This window comes from Triticum urartu, chromosome 3 (assembly GCF_003073215.2).
Source record: "Triticum urartu cultivar G1812 chromosome 3, Tu2.1, whole genome shotgun sequence".
Lineage (NCBI taxonomy): Eukaryota > Viridiplantae > Streptophyta > Magnoliopsida > Poales > Poaceae > Triticum > Triticum urartu.
Window position 1 is genome coordinate 59,665,823 of NC_053024.1, and position 18,249 is coordinate 59,684,071.

The following is an 18,249-nucleotide window of genomic DNA, read 5'->3' on the forward strand; positions in this document are numbered from 1 at the left end:
TCTGGCTTCAAGTCAGGTGACCAAACGCCACAGTCTCTGGCGTCTGGGGGTCGACTGGATTTGAGGGGGGTTAGGGTGCTGGATGAGGGAGTGACGTTGGCAGGGCTAGAGGTGAGAGTGGGTGGATATGAATGAAATGAGAGGGGTAGAGGTGGAGATGAATGGATGAGAGGGGTAGAGGTGGGCCCAAAGAATCTTATCCACTCGAATCTTATCCATCAGACAGATAACTGCAAAAATGCTAGGGACCCAGATGCCATGGACCTTGGCGTCTGGGTGTCCATCAGACACATCAGGCATTTGTCTGGTCTCCTGCGTGAGCAAAATGAGCCAGACGCCACGGTCCTTGGCGTCTGGTTGTGGGAGCCAGACGCCATGGTCCCTGGCGTCTGGGGTGTCCATCAGACACATCAGGCATTTTTCTGGTCTCTGCGTGAGCAAAATGAGCCAGACGCCACGGTCCTTGGCGTCTGGTTGTGGGAGCCAGACGCCATGGTCCCTGGCGTCTGGGGTGTCCATCAGACACATCAGGCATTTGTCTGGTCTCCTGCGTGAGCAAAATGAGCCAGACGCCACGGTCCTTGGCGTCTGGTTGTGGGAGCCAGACGCCATGGTCCCTGGCGTCTGGGGTGTCCATCAGACACATCAGGCATTTGTCTGGTCTCCTGCGTGAGCAAAATGAGCCAGACGCCACGGTCCTTGGCGTCTGGGTGTGAGAGCCAGACGCCATGGTCCCTGGCGTCTGGGTGTGAGAGCCAGACGCCATGGTCCCTGGCGTCTGGGGTGTCCATCAGACACATCAGGCATTTGTCTGGTCTTCTGCGTGACCAAAATGAGCCAGACGCCATGGTCCCTGGCGTCTGGGGTGTCCACATCAGGCATTTGTCTGGTCTTCTGCGTGACCAAAATGAGCCAGACGCCAAGGACCAAACTGGATAAGGACCCAGACGCCATGGACCTTGGCGTCTGGGTGTGGACCTGGTGTTTTTGCACACACACTAGTGTCTGTTGTTAATGTTTTTTCTCAGCAACTTATTGCACACACTGTTAAATATGAACAAAGCATGCTAGTCTTAACCAAAAATATGAACAAAGCATACTAACTACTCTCGAATGACGAACATAGTTTGCACATAATCTCAAATAGTCTCGAATTACAAGTTCATCACACACGATGTGTCGAATGACATAAATAGTTCATGATCACGAAAGGTCTCGAATGACAAGTTCATCACCCACAAAGTCTCGAAAGTCCATCATCGATGTCGGTGCCTTTTCCATTTGTCTACTGAGTAGTACGGGGCCACTTTCCCTTCTTGTCACGTGCCTTGTCCTCCTCTTGTGCATCGCGAGCCCTTGCAAGTTTTCTTGCCCTCTCTTCTTGACGAGCCTCCTTCTCTTTGCGTGCCCTCTCTTCCTCACGCTTCTTGCGCTCACGAGCCTCCTTCTCACGACGCTCCCGCTCCAATCCCCGTGCATAGGACTCCTCGAATAGGCGCTGCCTCCGTAACCAATCTCGACGTTGGTCCTCTTGGACATCTTTTGGTACCTCGTGATCTATCCAAGTGAAGTACTTGCAAAGTGGAGAAGGGGACTACATATAAACCATGTTTTTGTTAGACATATGAGTGACAACTTGTTGATGTTTTTTGTATGTACACCTAACATACCGGTGGTATGTCATATGCGTTAGTTGGCCTTCGACGATCATGTGCATAGTTGGGACACATGAAAAACCTTCTACCTTCTGTCCATGACTTGTTGCGGTCAGTGGACACCTTCAGCTTGCAAACATCACCACACCAACATGATGGTGTGGGCACATCCTTCTCCTTCTCCTTGTCCAAACTGGCCTCCATCCACGTCTTCGGCATGTCCTCTTGGTCCGCGCACGCCGGCCTCGTCCTGGAACCGGATGAAGCCATGCCTACAAAAAGAACAATTGTTAGCACAAGACATAAAGAGAGTAAATGCGTAAATATAGTAAATGAATAAATGCTAGGAATTGTATGAACAAATAATATACCATTATTATTAGATCAACCATCTGGATTAAGCAAATAACCGAAGGCCGATCCATTATCAACCATTCCTCTACGACCACCACCACCTCTAGCACTTGTGCTTCCTCTCGGACCACCACCACCTCTAGCACTTGTGCCTGCTCGACCACCACCTCTAGCACTTGTGCCTGCTCGACCACCACCTCTAGCACTTGTGCTAGCTCGACCACCACCTCTAGCACTTGTGCTAGCTCGACCACCACCTCTAGCACTTGTACTCCCTCTACGAACACTAGCACCTCTAGCACTTGTGCTCCCTCTACGACCACCACTACCACCTCTGACACTTGTGCTTCCTCGACCACCACCACCGTCACCTCTTCCACCTCGTTCACCATCGGTGCCGCCTCCACGACTTGTTTTTCTTTTTTTGGTTTTCTTATTCTTGCATGTCCGCTCATTGTGTCCCCCTTCACCGCACACCCCACAGTTGATAGTGTCAGGAGCCTCCATGAAATGACCGCTACCAAATTGTTTCATGCCAGTGTATCCAGCCAAGTCATCTGTATCACCCCTGAACCTCTTAGTTCTCCTTCTACCCTTCGTCTCCACCTTCAGAAGAGGGTCTGGCCTAATATGAGGGCCATGGTACTCAGGCCACTGTGATTGGTCCAAGAAAGGGTGAAATCTTGGCGCCCATGTCAACCTAGTAGCTTCCACATGGAACTCTTGCATCCTCACGGTTTTTCCATCATTAACATGTATGTTTCTCGCCTTCGCCGCCGTTATCAAATGCGAGCATGGCCAATGATACTTACTAGGCCTCTCGCACTGGCACCACCGAGTCTTCAGTTTCACCTCAAATGCAGCACCACCATATTGTCTACCGTCTCGTGTTGTGCCACCTGGCTCATCAATTTGATAGATCATTTCAAGTCTATCGAATATGATAACTTGTTGCCGTGAAGACTTGCTTGCTTGTAACTGCAACCATTCATCAACCTTTTCCGGATAATCCTTTTTTTCACCTATCCATTTTGCAGTCTCTTCAGAATGCCTCTGAAAGTACTCATTAAGCTTGAAGAAGGTGTACTCCACTATTGCAGTCACCGGCAATGCACGAGCACCCTTCAACACATTGTTGAAACATTCTATGAGATTGCTCGTCATGTCGCCATATCGCCAACCACCATCGTCATGAGCGCGTGCCCACTTGTGCTTCTCGCTTAAATTCCTAGTTAAGAACTCTTTTCCCCCTTCGTTCACCGCTGCAAAGAGTTTGTTGTACCGAGCATCGAAACCTTGGGTGGTGAAGGCCACACATACATGGGTAAGGTCTTTGCTGAGCTCCTTGCTCTTACATGCCCGGTAAAAGTTGGCCACGAAATGCCTCATGCACCATCTGTGGTGAAGCTTTGGGAATCCTGGAATAACAATGTCCATTGCCTTGAGTATGCCATGATGCCGGTCCGATATGATGCATACCTCCCTAGCCCCAATCACGTTGTGCCTAACATTACCCATGAACCACTCCCAGTTGTCTTGGTGCCCGGAAGGCACCAAAGCAAATGCACACGGCAACACGTTGTCGTTTGATGAGTGCGCCATTGCTACCATTAGTGTGCCCTTAGATTTACCGGTCAAGAACGTGCCATCTATAGACAAGACCGGACGACAATGCTGAAACGCCTCCACACATTGTCCATAACTTCAGAAGGCACGGTGGAACACTCCCTCGTGATCCTCGACCACATGAAACATGCCCGGGTTCCTATGTGCAATCGCGGCCAACAACCTTGGGAGCTGGTTGTATGCTTCTTCATAACCACCATACAACATCCTAATAGCATTTGCCTTTGCCTTCCATGCCTTCCCATACTTGACTTCATAACCAAATTGTTTTTTCACCGTCCGCATGAGAAACCTCACTTTCACAGTGGGATCAAAGGCTATGTCTTTCATCCATTTGTATCCGAGATACTCAGATGTGAGTTGACGGTGTGTCTTTCTAAGTCGTTTCGATGGCGGTTTGCATCTATGAGTGGTATCACAACTTTTCAACACCCATTCTTCGGTTTCTTTAAGCTTTCTTGCACGAACCTTCCATGTGCATTCCTTTTGCTCACACACCACGGTGTAACGCAACTTCATGTCGGAGTGCTCAACATAAATTGGCCTATGGTTTCGAATGGCATAGTCAGCCAACCAAAACTTCAGCATAGGCAAGCTCAGAAACTTCAATCCTTTCTTCAAATAAGCATTCTCGTCCTCATTCTCCACCCTTGGTTCTCCTGGATCCGGGCATGGTGTTGGCTCAATCACCGTCATTCTCATTCCACCGTCAACAACAGCTTTATGGGCAAGGCTGAGATCTTTAAACAAGTGAGTTCTTTTTTGTAAGCCCGTCAGCTCAAAGTGGATTTGGTTCTCCTCCTTTGTGAATCCATCCTCGTCCAACTGTTCAACTGGACCCTCGTCATCCGAGTCATACGCATATTGACGCCTAAAAGGCAAGTCACGATCCATGTCCTTTTGCGCTATGTACGCATCCAAGTCACCAACATCATTACCATGAAACCCTTCCTCTTGCTCTTCGTCGTCATCATAAACATCTTCATCCTCTTGAATTACTTCGTCACTAGCAATCACCTCAACTTCATTTGCTTGGCTAGTTGGTGGTTGGCTAGAAGCATTGGGGGCATACAACTCAACCTCATTTGCTTTGATAGATGGTACACGGGGACGTGGTGGGGGATAAACATTGGGGGCATCAACCACAACCCTATGCTCAACAAGTGGCACCATTGTCCTCTCGCTCATGTCATCCATTGGGGAAGAGACATGCCGGTTCAAATCAATGGTAAACCGAGGAGATTCAACCTTGGTGGCAAACAATTCAAGTGACTTGTCTTCCGATTGGGATACTTTTTCCTTGTATACATCCCAATGCAAATCCGAGGTGATAGGCATACTTTTCAAGCGAGATTTGGCTCCAACTCCAACATCATACCTTCCTATTAACTTAACATCAACATTGGTGTCCATCCACTCTAAGACTTGTCTCACTTTTGCAACAACATCCTCATAGCTAGGGCTTGTATCAAAAACCAATGGTTCCTCACCCGTGTTGGCATTGTTACTCAAGAATGCCTCCTTGTCCATGTAATGAACATTAACAAGTCTCTCCATCTAAAAATAACATGAATGGATTTAAGACTTCAATGAGAATTGGTGTGTTTATCCAAATACATCTAATTCTATCCAAATCATATCAAGACTAAATTATTGGTGATGTCCACAAAAGTATCACTAATTAACACACACTAAGTAAAGTTAACCCTAATCACTAACTAACCCTAACCCCCAATCTTTCTACTCAACAAGCATATATTCCTACTACACACCATGCATAGCACTATATTATCAAAGTTAACCAAGCCATTCACACTAACATAAGGGAGAAAACATGAACTAGGGTTCCACCAACATGTATAAAATGCAACCAAAATAACAAGATTTGACAAAAAATAATTGGATGATTTGGGGGAGATTAACAAGAGCAACAAAGTGATGGAAAGATCCACCTAAGGGATGTACCTTTTGGAGAGGATTCGAGGGGGAGCTTGAGGGGTAGGAGAGAGTGTGAGAGCTCCAAGTGTTCTTCAAGCTCGGGTTGTGGATTGGGGAAAGTGTGTGGGGTGGGTCCCACACACTTTCCCCAAGGGTTATTCTGTTACCAGGGCCAGACGCCAGGGTCCCTGGCGTCTGGCCCCTTTGCCACGTCAGCAGGTCAACGGGCACGCGGGCAGTGCGGGCCAGGGGCCAGACGCCAGGGATCTTGGCGTCACCGAAAAAGGTCAGAAACGAAATTTATTTTGAAACGAGGTCAAATCGGGATTTAGTTATCCCTATAGGTCAGAACAGTAATTTTGTCCGGCGGCGGCTGCACGGCCAGTGGCAAAACAGCACGCATACAACACATCTTTGACCAGCAGTAACACACAACTAGGAATGCGCAGGGCACATTCAAGCTCGGACAATAGTGCGTTGGGGGTTCGCAGAGCAGCCAGTACCGCGACCATGGCATGGGTTGGCCAGCGGGGCAACCAGCTGCTTGGGGGCATGGGGCATAGGAGCAGATACGGAGGAGCGCAAGCGGCAGTATAACGGACACCGTTTTTTCTCTTCATCGTCGAGTCTTAGTTTATCCATTACTGCCCATGGAGAAGATCTGAACAACAGGCAGGGGCGACACCTAGGGAGCGAGGAAGATACAAACGTCGTTTTTCCGCTCGCTCTGTTAAAAAAAAGAGGTCCAGGGTTCTTTTTTATATGCAGTGGAAATACCATGGTTTTGACAATACTGCAGTATTAAAATTACAGTTTATTATGACAACCAAACAGCTCATTGCGAATAAAACTATGATAATATAAAAAACTGTAGTATTCTTGGAATACTTAGAAAATACTTTACTACCAAATGGGGCCTTAGTTTTCGTTTTTTACTCGTGTGTCTTCTTTTTCTCCTTCTTCCTTGCCTCCCATGTAAGAGACGGTTGAGTTCGTCTTTGTTCTGCCTGCCCCTGTCGGCTGCCGCTCCGGTACTCTTTCTTGTCGACAAAACTTTCGATCTATTATCAACTGTCAAGATAGTATAAAAAACATTATAAGTAAAAATTACATCTAGATCCATACATCACCTAGCGACAACTACAAGCAATGGAGCGAGCCGAAGCCGCCATTATCTCCCCTCCCTCGTCGGAGTCGGGTAAAACATTGTTGTAGACGTAGATGAACGAAGATCGGATCCAGTCGGATCCATCGAACACAAACAATGACCGGATCCCACAAGATCCATAGGAGATAAACCTTCACACGCCTTCCGACGACGCCTGAAACATTACCGGGACGGGGGCTAGGCGGGGAGGACCTTATTCCATTTTCAAAAAGCCGCCGCCGCCTCGTCTTTTTAAACATGGCACAAACACTAACAAAATTCAGAAAAAAACATCTAAAAACAAAGCCCTTCCGCCGGCAAGGGCCAGGATGCACCGTGCCTCCATGGTCCAAGTATCATAGGAGACGAGGTGGACCAGCGTGTAACGCCCCAGATACGACTTTCCAAATTTGTATCCAACTCTTGCCGTTTCCGGCGTTAAGTTATATTAATTTCCTCGGGTTCGGGTTTTGTCTCCGTGTGTTGTTTTCGTTTTCATGCATCTCATATCATGCCATCATGTGCATTGCATTTGCATACGTGTTCATCTCATGCATCCGAGCATTTTCCCCGTTGTCCGTTTTGCATTCCGGCGCTTCGTTCTCCTCCGGTGGTCATTTCTACCTTTCTTTCGTGTGTGGGGATTAAACATTTCTGGATTGGACCGAGACTTGTCATGCGGCCTTGGTTTACTACCGGTAGACCGCCTGTCAAGTTTCGTATCATTTGGACTTCGTTTGATACTCCAACGGTTAACCGAGGGACCGAAAAGGCCTCGTGTGTGTTGCAGCCCAACACCCCTCCATTTTGGCCCAAAACCCACCAAACTCTGCTCCATGTCCTAGAGCGTTCGATCACGATCGCGTGGCCGAAAACCGCACCTCATTTGGACTCTCCTAGCTCTACTTATGCCTATTTATACCCCCTCCATTTTCGGATCTCGTTTTCCCCCTCGAAACCCTAGTTCTAAAAAAAACCAGATCCTCGCGTCGACGGACACGTCCGCCCCCGGCCGGACAGTGTCCGCCGCCGCAGCCCGCCAATCCCGCCTTGCCACGTGTCGCCGCCTGCCCGCCGCCGTCGCCGGCCCGGGAGAGCCCGCGAACGGCCCCCGAGCCCAACGCCTCCGCGCCGCCGCCCGACTCCTTCGCCTCCCTCGCGCCCGGTGGCCGGAGCTGCCCCGTGCGCCACTGAAGCTGCACCGACCTCGACGCCGGCCGACGACCGCCGCTCGCCGCCGCCCCGCCCGGCGCCGGACCACCGCCCCGACCTCGCCCGGACCTCGCCACCGCCGCCCATCGTCGGATCCGGCCGGCCCCGTCGTCCTCCTCCTCCTCCCCACGTCCGACCTCCTTCCCCGGCATTTCCGGCGACCTCGAGCTACAGTAGCCCGGCCAACCTCGGTTTCCGCGCCGCCCGGATCTCAGATCTGAGATCTGAGATATTTTGGACGGTTGACTTTTTCCCCTCCAACCCTAATTTTTTATGCCTACTTTGACCGCCCATAACTTTTCATCCGTAGCTCCGTTTTGGGCATATTATATATCAAAATGTTCGACTCGACGAGTACATCATTTCATTCCATTGCATCATTTTCATTTGAGTTCATCTTGATGCCCAAAATGCTGTTAGAAGGAGGCTTCGCGAGTTAATTGTCAGATCTGCTAGTTCATCTTAGACTTTTGTCATTTTTTGCCATGATTATTGTGTGCATGCTATGCCTGTGAGTCCTTCATATGTTTTGTTAAGGATTTTGTCTTCTTTACAGATGAGCAACCCATGCATTTTTAGGATGTGTGTGGTGACTTGTGCAGGCTTGCAAAGTGAGGCACCCGGTAAATCTGTTTTCAGGGACTTAGTTGTTTTCACTAAGTCTGGGATATTTTAGTTCATGATGCCATATGTTCAGCTTGTTTCCTAGTGATCCGTGCCTCTTTTGAGGATGATCAGTAAAGGAGTTTTGTTAATCATGTTATGCTCTATCCATCCATGTCTTTTTTTGCAATTATGGAGCACCCTAGCGTGAGTCATTCGAGCTCTACTTTTGCTTCGTGGTGAATCTGGGCAGATCGTTAACTCGTTTGCGATTTTGCCGGCGTTGTTGTAGTTGATCCGTGCATGATATGCCATTGTTCTTGCCATGTCTAGCTTGTATTTTGTGCCTTATTAATGGATATATGCTTGCCTTGCTGTGACTTGCACCATGGTGAGTGCATCGAGCTCGTTTATATGCCTTCGTGAGTTATATTTCAGCATGTCTTAGTTTTCACTGTCTGAAAACTGATTGTGTTTTAGCTATGTTCGTGTGCCCGTTAATATATTTTGTGAACCCTTTTGGCCCCAGGTCACTTTGGGTCTTTTGTTAAGCTTGTTGAGTATCTCCATGCCATGTTCTTACTTGTCATGTTCAGGTCATGTATCATGTTGTTTTGCTGCTCCGAAGAGAGCATCGTGATCTGAAATTTCAGACTAGTGTTAATTTCACTAAGTCTGGAATCTGTTTTGCATTTGCGTTTTTGCCATGCTTGTTTGAACCTCATAATGGATGAATTGGCCATGGCTCAGTGCTAGTCTTTTGTTAAGCATCTTGTGGGCATCCCTGCCATGTATTTTGTTGTCATGTTTGGTGGCTGTAGCATGTTTATTTCGTTGCATTTAGATGCCTACTTGCTGTAAATCGCAGACCGGTGTCATATCTTAAAACGCTTGCCATTTCCAAACCGTAACTCCGATTCCAATGATCTTTATATCGTTTTCAAGCGATTTCATCCCCTCTATCCAGTGGCACCCTTGGAATTCCAAGTTGAGGCCAGGTTCATGTTTTTCCTGTCATAACTTGCATTTTGCATCCCGCATCGCTTCCCGCATAGCATATCATCATTTCATCATATTGCTTGGTCTTGCACGTGGTTGATTGTATCCTTGTTGCTTGTTTGTCTTGTTGGGTAGAGCCAGGAGACGAGTTCGCTACCGAGGAGCCCGTTGAGTTTGCTTGTGAGGATCCAGTCAACTCTGACAACTGTGCAGGCAAGATGATCATACCCTCGAAATCACTACTATCTTTGCTATGCTAGTTTGCTCGCTCTTGCTTTGCCAATGCTACGATGCCTACCTTTTACTTGTCAGCCTCCTAATTGCCATGTCAACCTCTAACCCACCTTGTCCTAGCAAACCGTTGATTGGCTATGTTACCGCTTTGCTCAGCCCCTCTTATAGCGTTGCTAGCTGCAGGTGAAGTTTGGAGGCCGTTCCTTGTTGGAACATCTTTTATTTACTTGTTGGGGATACCATTATATTGCTATGTTATCTTAATGCATCTATATACCTGGTAAAGGGTGGAAGGCTCGGCCTCTCGCCTAGTGTTTTGTTCCACTCTTGCCGCCCTAGTCTCCGTCATATCGGTGTTATGTTCCCGGATTTTTGCGTTCCTTACGCGGTTGGGTTATAATGGGAACCCCTTGATATTTCGCCTTGATTAAAGCTTTTCCAGCAATGCCCAACCTTGGTTTTACCATTCGCCACCTAGCCTTTTCTTTCCCTTGGGTTCTGCAGACCCAAGGGTCATCTTATTTTACCCCCCCGGGCCAGTGCTCCTCTGAGTGTTGGTCCGAACTGGGCAGCCTGCGGGGCCACCTCGGGGAAACTTGAGGGTTGGTTTTACTCGTAGCTTGACCTATCTGAGTGTGCCCTGAGAAAGAGATATGTGCAGCTCCTATCGGGATTTGTCGGCACATTCGGGCGGTGTTGCTGGTCTTGTTTTAACCTGTCGAATTGTCTTGTTGTACCGGGTTACCGAGTCTGATCGGTGTGTCTCGGGTGGAGGTCTATTCCTTCGTTGACCATGAGAGCTTGTCATGGGCTAAGTTGGGACTCCCCTGCAGGGATTGAACTTTCAAAAGCCGTGCCCGTGGTTATGGGCAGATGGGAATTTGTTAATGTCCGGTTGTAGATAACTTGAATCTTAATTAATTAAAATGAATCAACTGAGTGTGTTACCGTGATGGCCTCTTCTCGGCGGAGTCCGGAAAGTGGACACGGTGTTGGAGTAATGCTTGCGCAGGTTGTTCCTCTAGATTCTCGCTCGCGCCTTGCCTCCTCTTCTCGCTCTTTTTTGCGTATAAGTTAGCCACCACATATGCTGGTCGCTTGCTGCAGCTCCACATATATTTGTCTCATCCATTCCTATAAGCTTAAATAGTTTTGATCACGAGGGTGCGAGATTGCTGAGTCCCTGTGGCTCACAAATACTATAATTCCAGATGCAGGACCAGGTGATTTCGCTCCAGGTGACGAGTACGAGCTCATGTGGGAGTTCGACGAGGACTCTCAGCGTTATTATGTTTCCTTTCCCGATGATCAGTAGTGGTGCCTAGTTGGGGTTTGATTCAGGGCCTTGTCGCATGTTGGGTTCTTTTCTATTTTGGCGCCGTAGTCGGGCCATGAGTGATTGTTTGATGGATGTTATTCATGTACTCTGATGTGACGTGGCGAGTGTAAGCCAACTATGTTCTTCCCCTTTTATTATATATTGCATGGGTTGTTGTAATGATTGCCTGACTTGCGACATTGCTTTCAATGCGGTTATATCTCTAAGTCGTGTCTCGACACGTGGGAGCTATAGCCGCATTGAGGGCGTTACACGGCGTCAGCAAGAGACAGGAAACCCTAGATGAGTTTGCACGAAGGCACATGACGAACATACGATTGATTACATCTATTACAAATCAATAAATCTCCGCCGCTCGGGCGGAGAGGGCATTCTACATGTCTTGCTCCGATTAGCAGTTGATTGAGTTTTTTTAGTCTTTCTGAAGGTGTCATTTAAACAGATGACATTGCTTTTTCTTTGAGTTGGTCTTTCAAACTTTGATCTTTGTTGCGATTGTTCGCCTGGACTAAGTCAATGGAACTCCTTCGTAGATTCTGTCGTCTTCATGGAACGGTGAAGTAAGGGTTTTTGTCGTGCGTTCACAATGACAAGATCCGATGTCAACATTTCAGATGCTCAATAATGACGACTGCAACTTCAGGACGCTGGTCCTTAAGGCAGTAGGCACACACACATGGACTTACCGATGATCACCGACAAGTCCAAATTGATTCGATCTATTTTTCAGAAAAAGGAAATTCTCATTCTCTTTCACTATGATCAAGAGTGAATACCTTTTCATTTATAAAAAAAAAGTGAATACTTTTTCAACTTTGAAAAAGGGTGAATACCTTTATGGTGCCACTCCTGTTCACGGGTCACACACAGGCTCGACACAGACGTGCTCTCGCGTTGGTGGGTCCTCGGAAATCTAGGGGCGCGGGCCGGCCCCACCGGTCAGCCCACGTCGTCCGGCCCCACAGAAAGCGGCCTCGCTTTGCTTTGCCCCGCAGGAGAGGCGCAGCGCATGTGCGCAACACGCACCCGCAAAGCTCGCTCCCTAGTTCTCTCGCCGTCGCCCGAGGCGATCAGACGAGGCGGCGGCGGCGGCGACGACGACTCCAGCGGCGACCGCCGGTTCGCAGCGCCACAGCGAGGTGAGCGATCCCTCCCTCCCTGCCGACTCCGTCCCCTGATTTGGGCGCGATTCGTGCTGGATTTCCCCGTTTCGGCGCGGGTTTTGGTGGGGTTTTAGTACCACTGCTTTTGTTCGCGGTGCGAGCGGCCCGCTTGGGGGTCTGCGTGCGGTTGTCGCGGGTCGATTTGGACCGGGTGGCGGCCAATGCGGCCATGGCCGCTCGGTGTTCTTAGGGCCGGCTGCGGGTGTACGGAAGTTGGGGGTCGCGGAATGTGAGCTTCGAGTGGAGCAGGTTGAGGGTAGGCGTGCTCGATGGTTCAGGTGCGCGGCCGCGTGAGCGCGGCGATTCGGTTTGATTTTTCCACGGGGGAACGGTGGAATTTTCTGGTGTTTTCTAAGCAACTGGTGGGTGGCCGTGGGCACGCCTTTGGATATTTTTGGCATTCCAGCGTTTTCCCCGTGCTGCGACACTGGTCGCTGCCATTTCTGATGTTGTTGGCGCCTAGTAACCGTGTGGGATCTGCGAAGTCAGGGTTTATGGGGACGATTTTTACCTGTTGGGTTTCATTGGAAAAAATAATTCACGGAAGTAGGGGAGCAGAATCCTGTCGAAACACGTCCATTCCGGGGTTGCTATTTTGTTGCTGCGGATGTTGTGAAGCAACTCGAGCTAGTAGCATAACTTGTTCTAATTTTGCAGTTCTGAATTGGAGGATTTCCTGTAGCGAGCCTTTCGTGACTGACATCCTCGAGTTTTGAGGTGGAAATGGCATGTAGGTGTGGTGTCCTACTGTTGTGTGTCCCTTCCAGTTGCATTGCCGACTGCGAGGTAGCTCGCTGTAATTTTTTTGCCGTGGAGCTCGTGCAGTGAATCTATTTTCTGGTGCTGTTTTAGGTGTTGCTCCGATTGCACATCTTGTGGAATTTCTTGGTTGCTGCAGGCAGTGTTTGTATGGTGCCCTTGAAATTTTATCAAACAGTGGGTGTTTGGCGTCAGAAATAGAACCATAAATCTTTTGACAGAAACACAACTACAGTCTTCTACATTCCCATTGATCTGGTTTGGAGGTACTTGACAAGCTCGGGTTTACGGACGTCATGATGTTTTTAAGGAGCCACTTTTGATTTTATTTTATTTTTTGGTACGATCTTGCTGTCAGATATATTATGATGTTGGTTATGTCAGTACTCTTTTGATCACTAGTTTCAGATTTGTGCTTACTATAGTAATTTGTGCTGATCGGTGTGATAATTTATCTATATATAATTTTGTTGCTGCAGTACACCCTTATGTTTACTAATGGTTGTTGTTTTCTGTTTTGTGCATTTTTGATAATTTTTCAAAGAATGGGTACTGGACGGAAGGCAGAGACCTACAATGTCGCAGCACCAAAACAAGATCGAAGCAATACTCGGTGGTATGGTGACCAATCTTTTCCTGCACGTAATCTTGGGGAAGATGCGCTAGCAGGAGTTATTTTCGGCTGCACCAACAAAACAATGAATGAATGCCTCTCTAAACAGCTATTTGGTTAGTACATTTCTTTTAATTCGTACCATTTGCAATTTCGTTACAGTGAATATATGTTGCTGACATCATATCTTGGTTAATTTTCGGAACATTAGCCTGTTCCTCGTCATTACTTTGTTGAACTGCTCGTTAACTTCTAATGGTCTTTCTACCTTGTGTTTGATAGGTTTGCCTGCATGCCATTTCTCCTATGTGAAGAATATTAAACCTGGACTGCCTCTGTTTCTGTTCAATTACAGTGACAGAAAACTGCATGGCATTTTCGAAGCTGCCACTCCTGGCCAGCTTACCATTGACCAATTTGCTTGGAGTCATGATGGTAGAACAAAGACACAATATCCAGCACAGGTATCAGCATATAACAACTAGTGTTCAATGTATCTGTCACTTCAGTTTGTATGTATTTTGTAAACTGATTGTGATGTGTGAGTGACTTGATTTTTGTTCTGAAGGTTCGGGTCTCTATCAAAACTCAGTGCCTACCACTTCCAGAGAACATATACAAAGGCGTGATTAGTAGCAATTATCACAAGTTTCGCCACTTCCACTTTGAGCTAGACCATGCACAAACAAGAGACTTAGTTTCTTTGTTTGTACCTGCTCCTGTTGGTGCTGTTCCAAACGAGCGGAATCTTTCTGTACCTCCTGCTCTCGTTGACGCTGCTCCAAACAGATGCAGTCTTTCTGGACCTCTGCCATCTCCAACAGGAGCACAGCTTGTTCGTGGCGCAGTGTCGACCGAGTCTGGTTCAACGGATGGTGAACAGTTTGCTGGTTCAGCATATTCACTTGATAGAAATGCTGACCATGCCAGCGCAAGTAGAACATCAAAGAGCAACTTTGATGAAGAGTCTTCTGAGTGGGATGATTTGGATGATGGTGTGACTGAGAAAGGAACAAAGTCTGTGAATGATGGCCATCCACATATCAATCCAGTGCATGGTCAACAGCATGACCCAATGGATGTTTTGCAGAAGTTGCAAGAACTGTCTCTTTTACGGCAGGAGAAGGCCCAATCCTCAGAGGTTGCTGTTGATTCTACTTCAGGTGGAACCAGACTTCAAGAATCACCACTAGGTGCTACTTTTGCCAAAGATCCATCAAACGCCACCTTGGGCAGTGATGAACCTATGAAGGATAGCACATCCTTTGAGCAACGTTGTGGAAATGATGAGGTGCCCTATGCTATTGTGTTTTCTTGATTACCTGTTGCCCTTAGTTATTTTCACATTATGCTCCAGATTTTCAAAATTATGGTTTGTAATATTCCGTATGCACACACTTATATAATGCTATTTCTGGTACTGTATGCAGCTGCTTCAGATCATCAATGAATTATCCAAAAAGACTCAAGCAATTGGGAAAAAACAGGTATTACCTTGTTTACTTTGAACTTTTGGGTGCAAATCATTATCTGCTGGAGAAGAAAGTATAAATAGACGAAGCTGCTTTCCTCATTGTCTTAAGTTCTTATTGGCATGTCCGTAACTATGTGATTTTAAATCATGTTCAAATGTTTATTGGAAATACGAAACCATATTTATTCTCTTTACGTTATGTTGAGTTAATTATGTTACCCATGCATGTTCGGTATGCATTCCCTCTGTTTTGATTGTGCTCGTGCATTCCAGATTGAGTCAGATGCAGAAATACTTGTATTGAGGGCAACTGTAAAGGACATGGAAAGAAAAATTCAGGAACTGCAGTACCAATATGGAAAATTACAGTTGGAGTATTCAGCAGCACTTCTTGGTGAACCACGCAATATTCTGGAAGGGCCATCAATTTTCCTAATAGGTGGCCATAATGGAATCACCTGGTTGCCATCCCTCGATTCCTTTTACCCTACAGCAGACAGACTAGTGCCACTGAGGCCAATGAGCTCAGCCCGTTCATATGCTGCTGTTGCTGCATTGAATGATCATCTCTTTGTTTTTGGTGGAGGCGATGGCGATTCATGGTATAACACAGGTAAACATTGTTCAGCGTGACAAATAAAGATCTCTGTAGAAGTTCAAGGTGTTTGACTATCTGCATTGCTTTTATCAGTGGAATGCTACAACAGGGTGAGCAATGAGTGGATGGCATGCCCATGCTTGAAACAGAAGAAAGGAAGTCTTGCTGGAGCCACATTGAATGGTAAAATATTTGCTATTGGTGGGGGCGATAAGTCGAGATCTTTTTCAGAAGTTGAGATGTTTGATCCAGTACTTGGGAGTTGGATATACAGCCCGTCTATGCAGCAATGTGTATGGTCTCATGCTCCCTCTAACACTTATATTCAGTGGGATGTTCTAAACCTAATATGCAATTTGAATTATTGGTGTATTCTCATTTGTGATATGTGGTCAGGGCTAGAGCAGACAAAAGAAATGCTATGAAGGGAGGAGGCTGTTTTAAAACTTCAAAACTGCATATTTGATGTTCTTAATCACTTAAATCTGGTGGATTTTTCATCTTTTAAAGGATGGAGTTCCTGGCATTATTGTATTATGGTTTACTTGCATATGATCAATAGGAAAGAAGCCAGACATCTGTTTTGGCATTACAGGTTTCTATGCATCTACTCTAGTCTATCCTTTTAGCACTAGCATAGATCATATTGTTTTTTTTCTGGAGAGATATTGATGCCAACATATGGTCTGTAGAAGTAACGATAGATGTTTGATATTTCCACGTCACTTTTTGGGTGCTACATTAATCCACTCCATTATGCATTTTCCTGCTATGTCGATGTTAGAACTAACAGTTATTTTTTCCACTGCTATGTTTGTTCCAGCGATTTGCTCCTGCTGCAGCCGAATTAAATGGCATCCTTTATGTTGTTGGTGGTTATGATTTCAGCGACGGCTCATACTTACAGTAATGATTCCTCAGCATTCTCTACATTTTTTTCATGATTATACCATTTAAACCTGTTAATAAATGAAAGATTTTAATACCCACAGATCAGCAGAAAGGTATGATCCAAGGGAAGGTTTCTGGACCCAGCTTGCAAGCATGAAGACAAAAAGAGGATCCCACTCTGTTACTGTCCTGGGGGAAGCACTGTGAGCCCCCCCCCCCCCCCCCCCCCCCCCCCCCCCCCCCCCCCCCCTCTCTCTCTCTCTCTCTCTCTCTCTCTTTCTCTTGACCCTGTGATCATCAAGTTCCCAAAATGCCAACAAATTACCTTAGGCAATATAATTGAATGTATAATTTTGAATTCTTCCATTCACTCAGGCAATGAGATGTTAGTAAGTTTGACGTCTCTTAAACATACAACTACATGCTCAGCAGTATAATTTTTTCTTACAGTGCACATATCAATCTATGTTTCAGATATGCTCTGGGAGGGTACGATGGAGACCAAATGCTGTCCACTGTGGAGATCTTTGACCCTCGTGCCAATTCGTGGAGGATAGGCAGCCCGTTCAGCGTCCCAAGAGGATATGGGTGTGCAGTGACAGCGGACGATAATGTGTACCTCATTGGCGGGTCTGAATCCAATGGAGAAACTGTTGAAACTGTATAGTTTCTGACTGTTTACTCTGGATCACTGATTGTTTCGTCTACGTATTCAAGCCTCACTCATTTCCTTCTTTTGTGTGGATTCGCAGGTGGAAGTTTACAACGAGAGGCAAGGCTGGACTATCCCTGGCTACAAGGCGATAGGGAAAAGGGCCTTCGCCTCTGCCATCGTCGTTTGACAGGGCTGCAGATCTCATATCCTGCCCACATTTTGCTTTTTGCCGGAGCCATATGGACCCCTTCTCCCGTTGCCGGTGGGTTCTGTACAGTATGAGATGCCGATCACAGTATAACCCTCTTCTTGAAATAGCCGCTGGGGGTTTGAGGATTTTTTTGCGGCACGCCCCTGTGCGGATGTACAGATGTAACCCATCAGTTTGGTGCTTGTCTCAGACACCATAGGATTGATCTTACAGCAACACAAGGTCTTGACGCTAACAGAACACATGCAGCATATCCTCCTGCCGCGTTCTTGAGTGGGCGCAGACGCGTGGTTCCTTGTTTCTGTTTGTTTTTTTGGGCGATACTTGATGGTGCCTGAACAAATTGAACTGATCGCGATTCATGAGTGGCTACTCCGAAATTTGGAATGGAAAAACCCAAACTGTTTTTGCAATGTGTGACCTTTTATTTTTTATGATGCGACCCGGGGATTCTTAGTGCTGAAGCACCATGTCTTTGTTCTGTTCTTGTACCTAGCTTAGCTAGTAGCTCTGCCTTTTCTGGCAGCCGGCGGAGATAAATAGTTCCGCAGCGTCTGTGGCTGTCGAAAAGTGGCTGCAGCTCCCGGTCTCCATTGCTCTTGGTATTTGAAAAATTTTAAAAGCACACTTTTCTTGCTAAAAAAAATCCTAAATCAAATACATGGATACATACACACATTCCTAAGGCCTGGTAAAAAGCTGAAAAAGAAATACTTTGTATTTTGAGAAATATTTAAAGAGAAATTTCTGACATAAATGGGATCCATTTTCTCCTATA

General features: G+C 46.8%; 1 protein-coding gene across 1 annotated transcript; it reads left to right on the plus strand.

Moving 5' to 3' along the window:
- Positions 1–12,089: 12,089 nt before the first annotated feature.
- Positions 12,090–17,866, plus strand: LOC125542838. Its single transcript, XM_048706062.1, has 11 exons — positions 12,090–12,246; positions 13,574–13,758; positions 13,925–14,106; positions 14,211–14,933; positions 15,073–15,129; positions 15,390–15,729; positions 15,808–16,007; positions 16,538–16,620; positions 16,707–16,808; positions 17,080–17,266; positions 17,358–17,866. The coding sequence occupies exons 2-11, from the start codon at positions 13,575–13,577 to the stop codon at positions 17,445–17,447; spliced, it is 2,148 nt and encodes a 715-aa protein (XP_048562019.1). The 5' UTR covers positions 12,090–12,246; position 13,574; the 3' UTR covers positions 17,448–17,866.
- The last annotated feature ends 383 nt before the right edge of the window (positions 17,867–18,249 follow it).

Coding starts and splice junctions, on each gene's coding strand:
- LOC125542838 (XM_048706062.1), top strand. CDS start 13,575: ATGGGTACTGGACGGAAGGCAGAGACCTACAATGTCGCAGCACCAAAA. Junction 14,934..15,072: donor AACGTTGTGGAAATGATGAG/GTGCCCTATGCT, acceptor TACTGTATGCAG/CTGCTTCAGATCATCAATGA. Junction 17,267..17,357: donor ATGGAGAAACTGTTGAAACT/GTATAGTTTCTG, acceptor GTGGATTCGCAG/GTGGAAGTTTACAACGAGAG.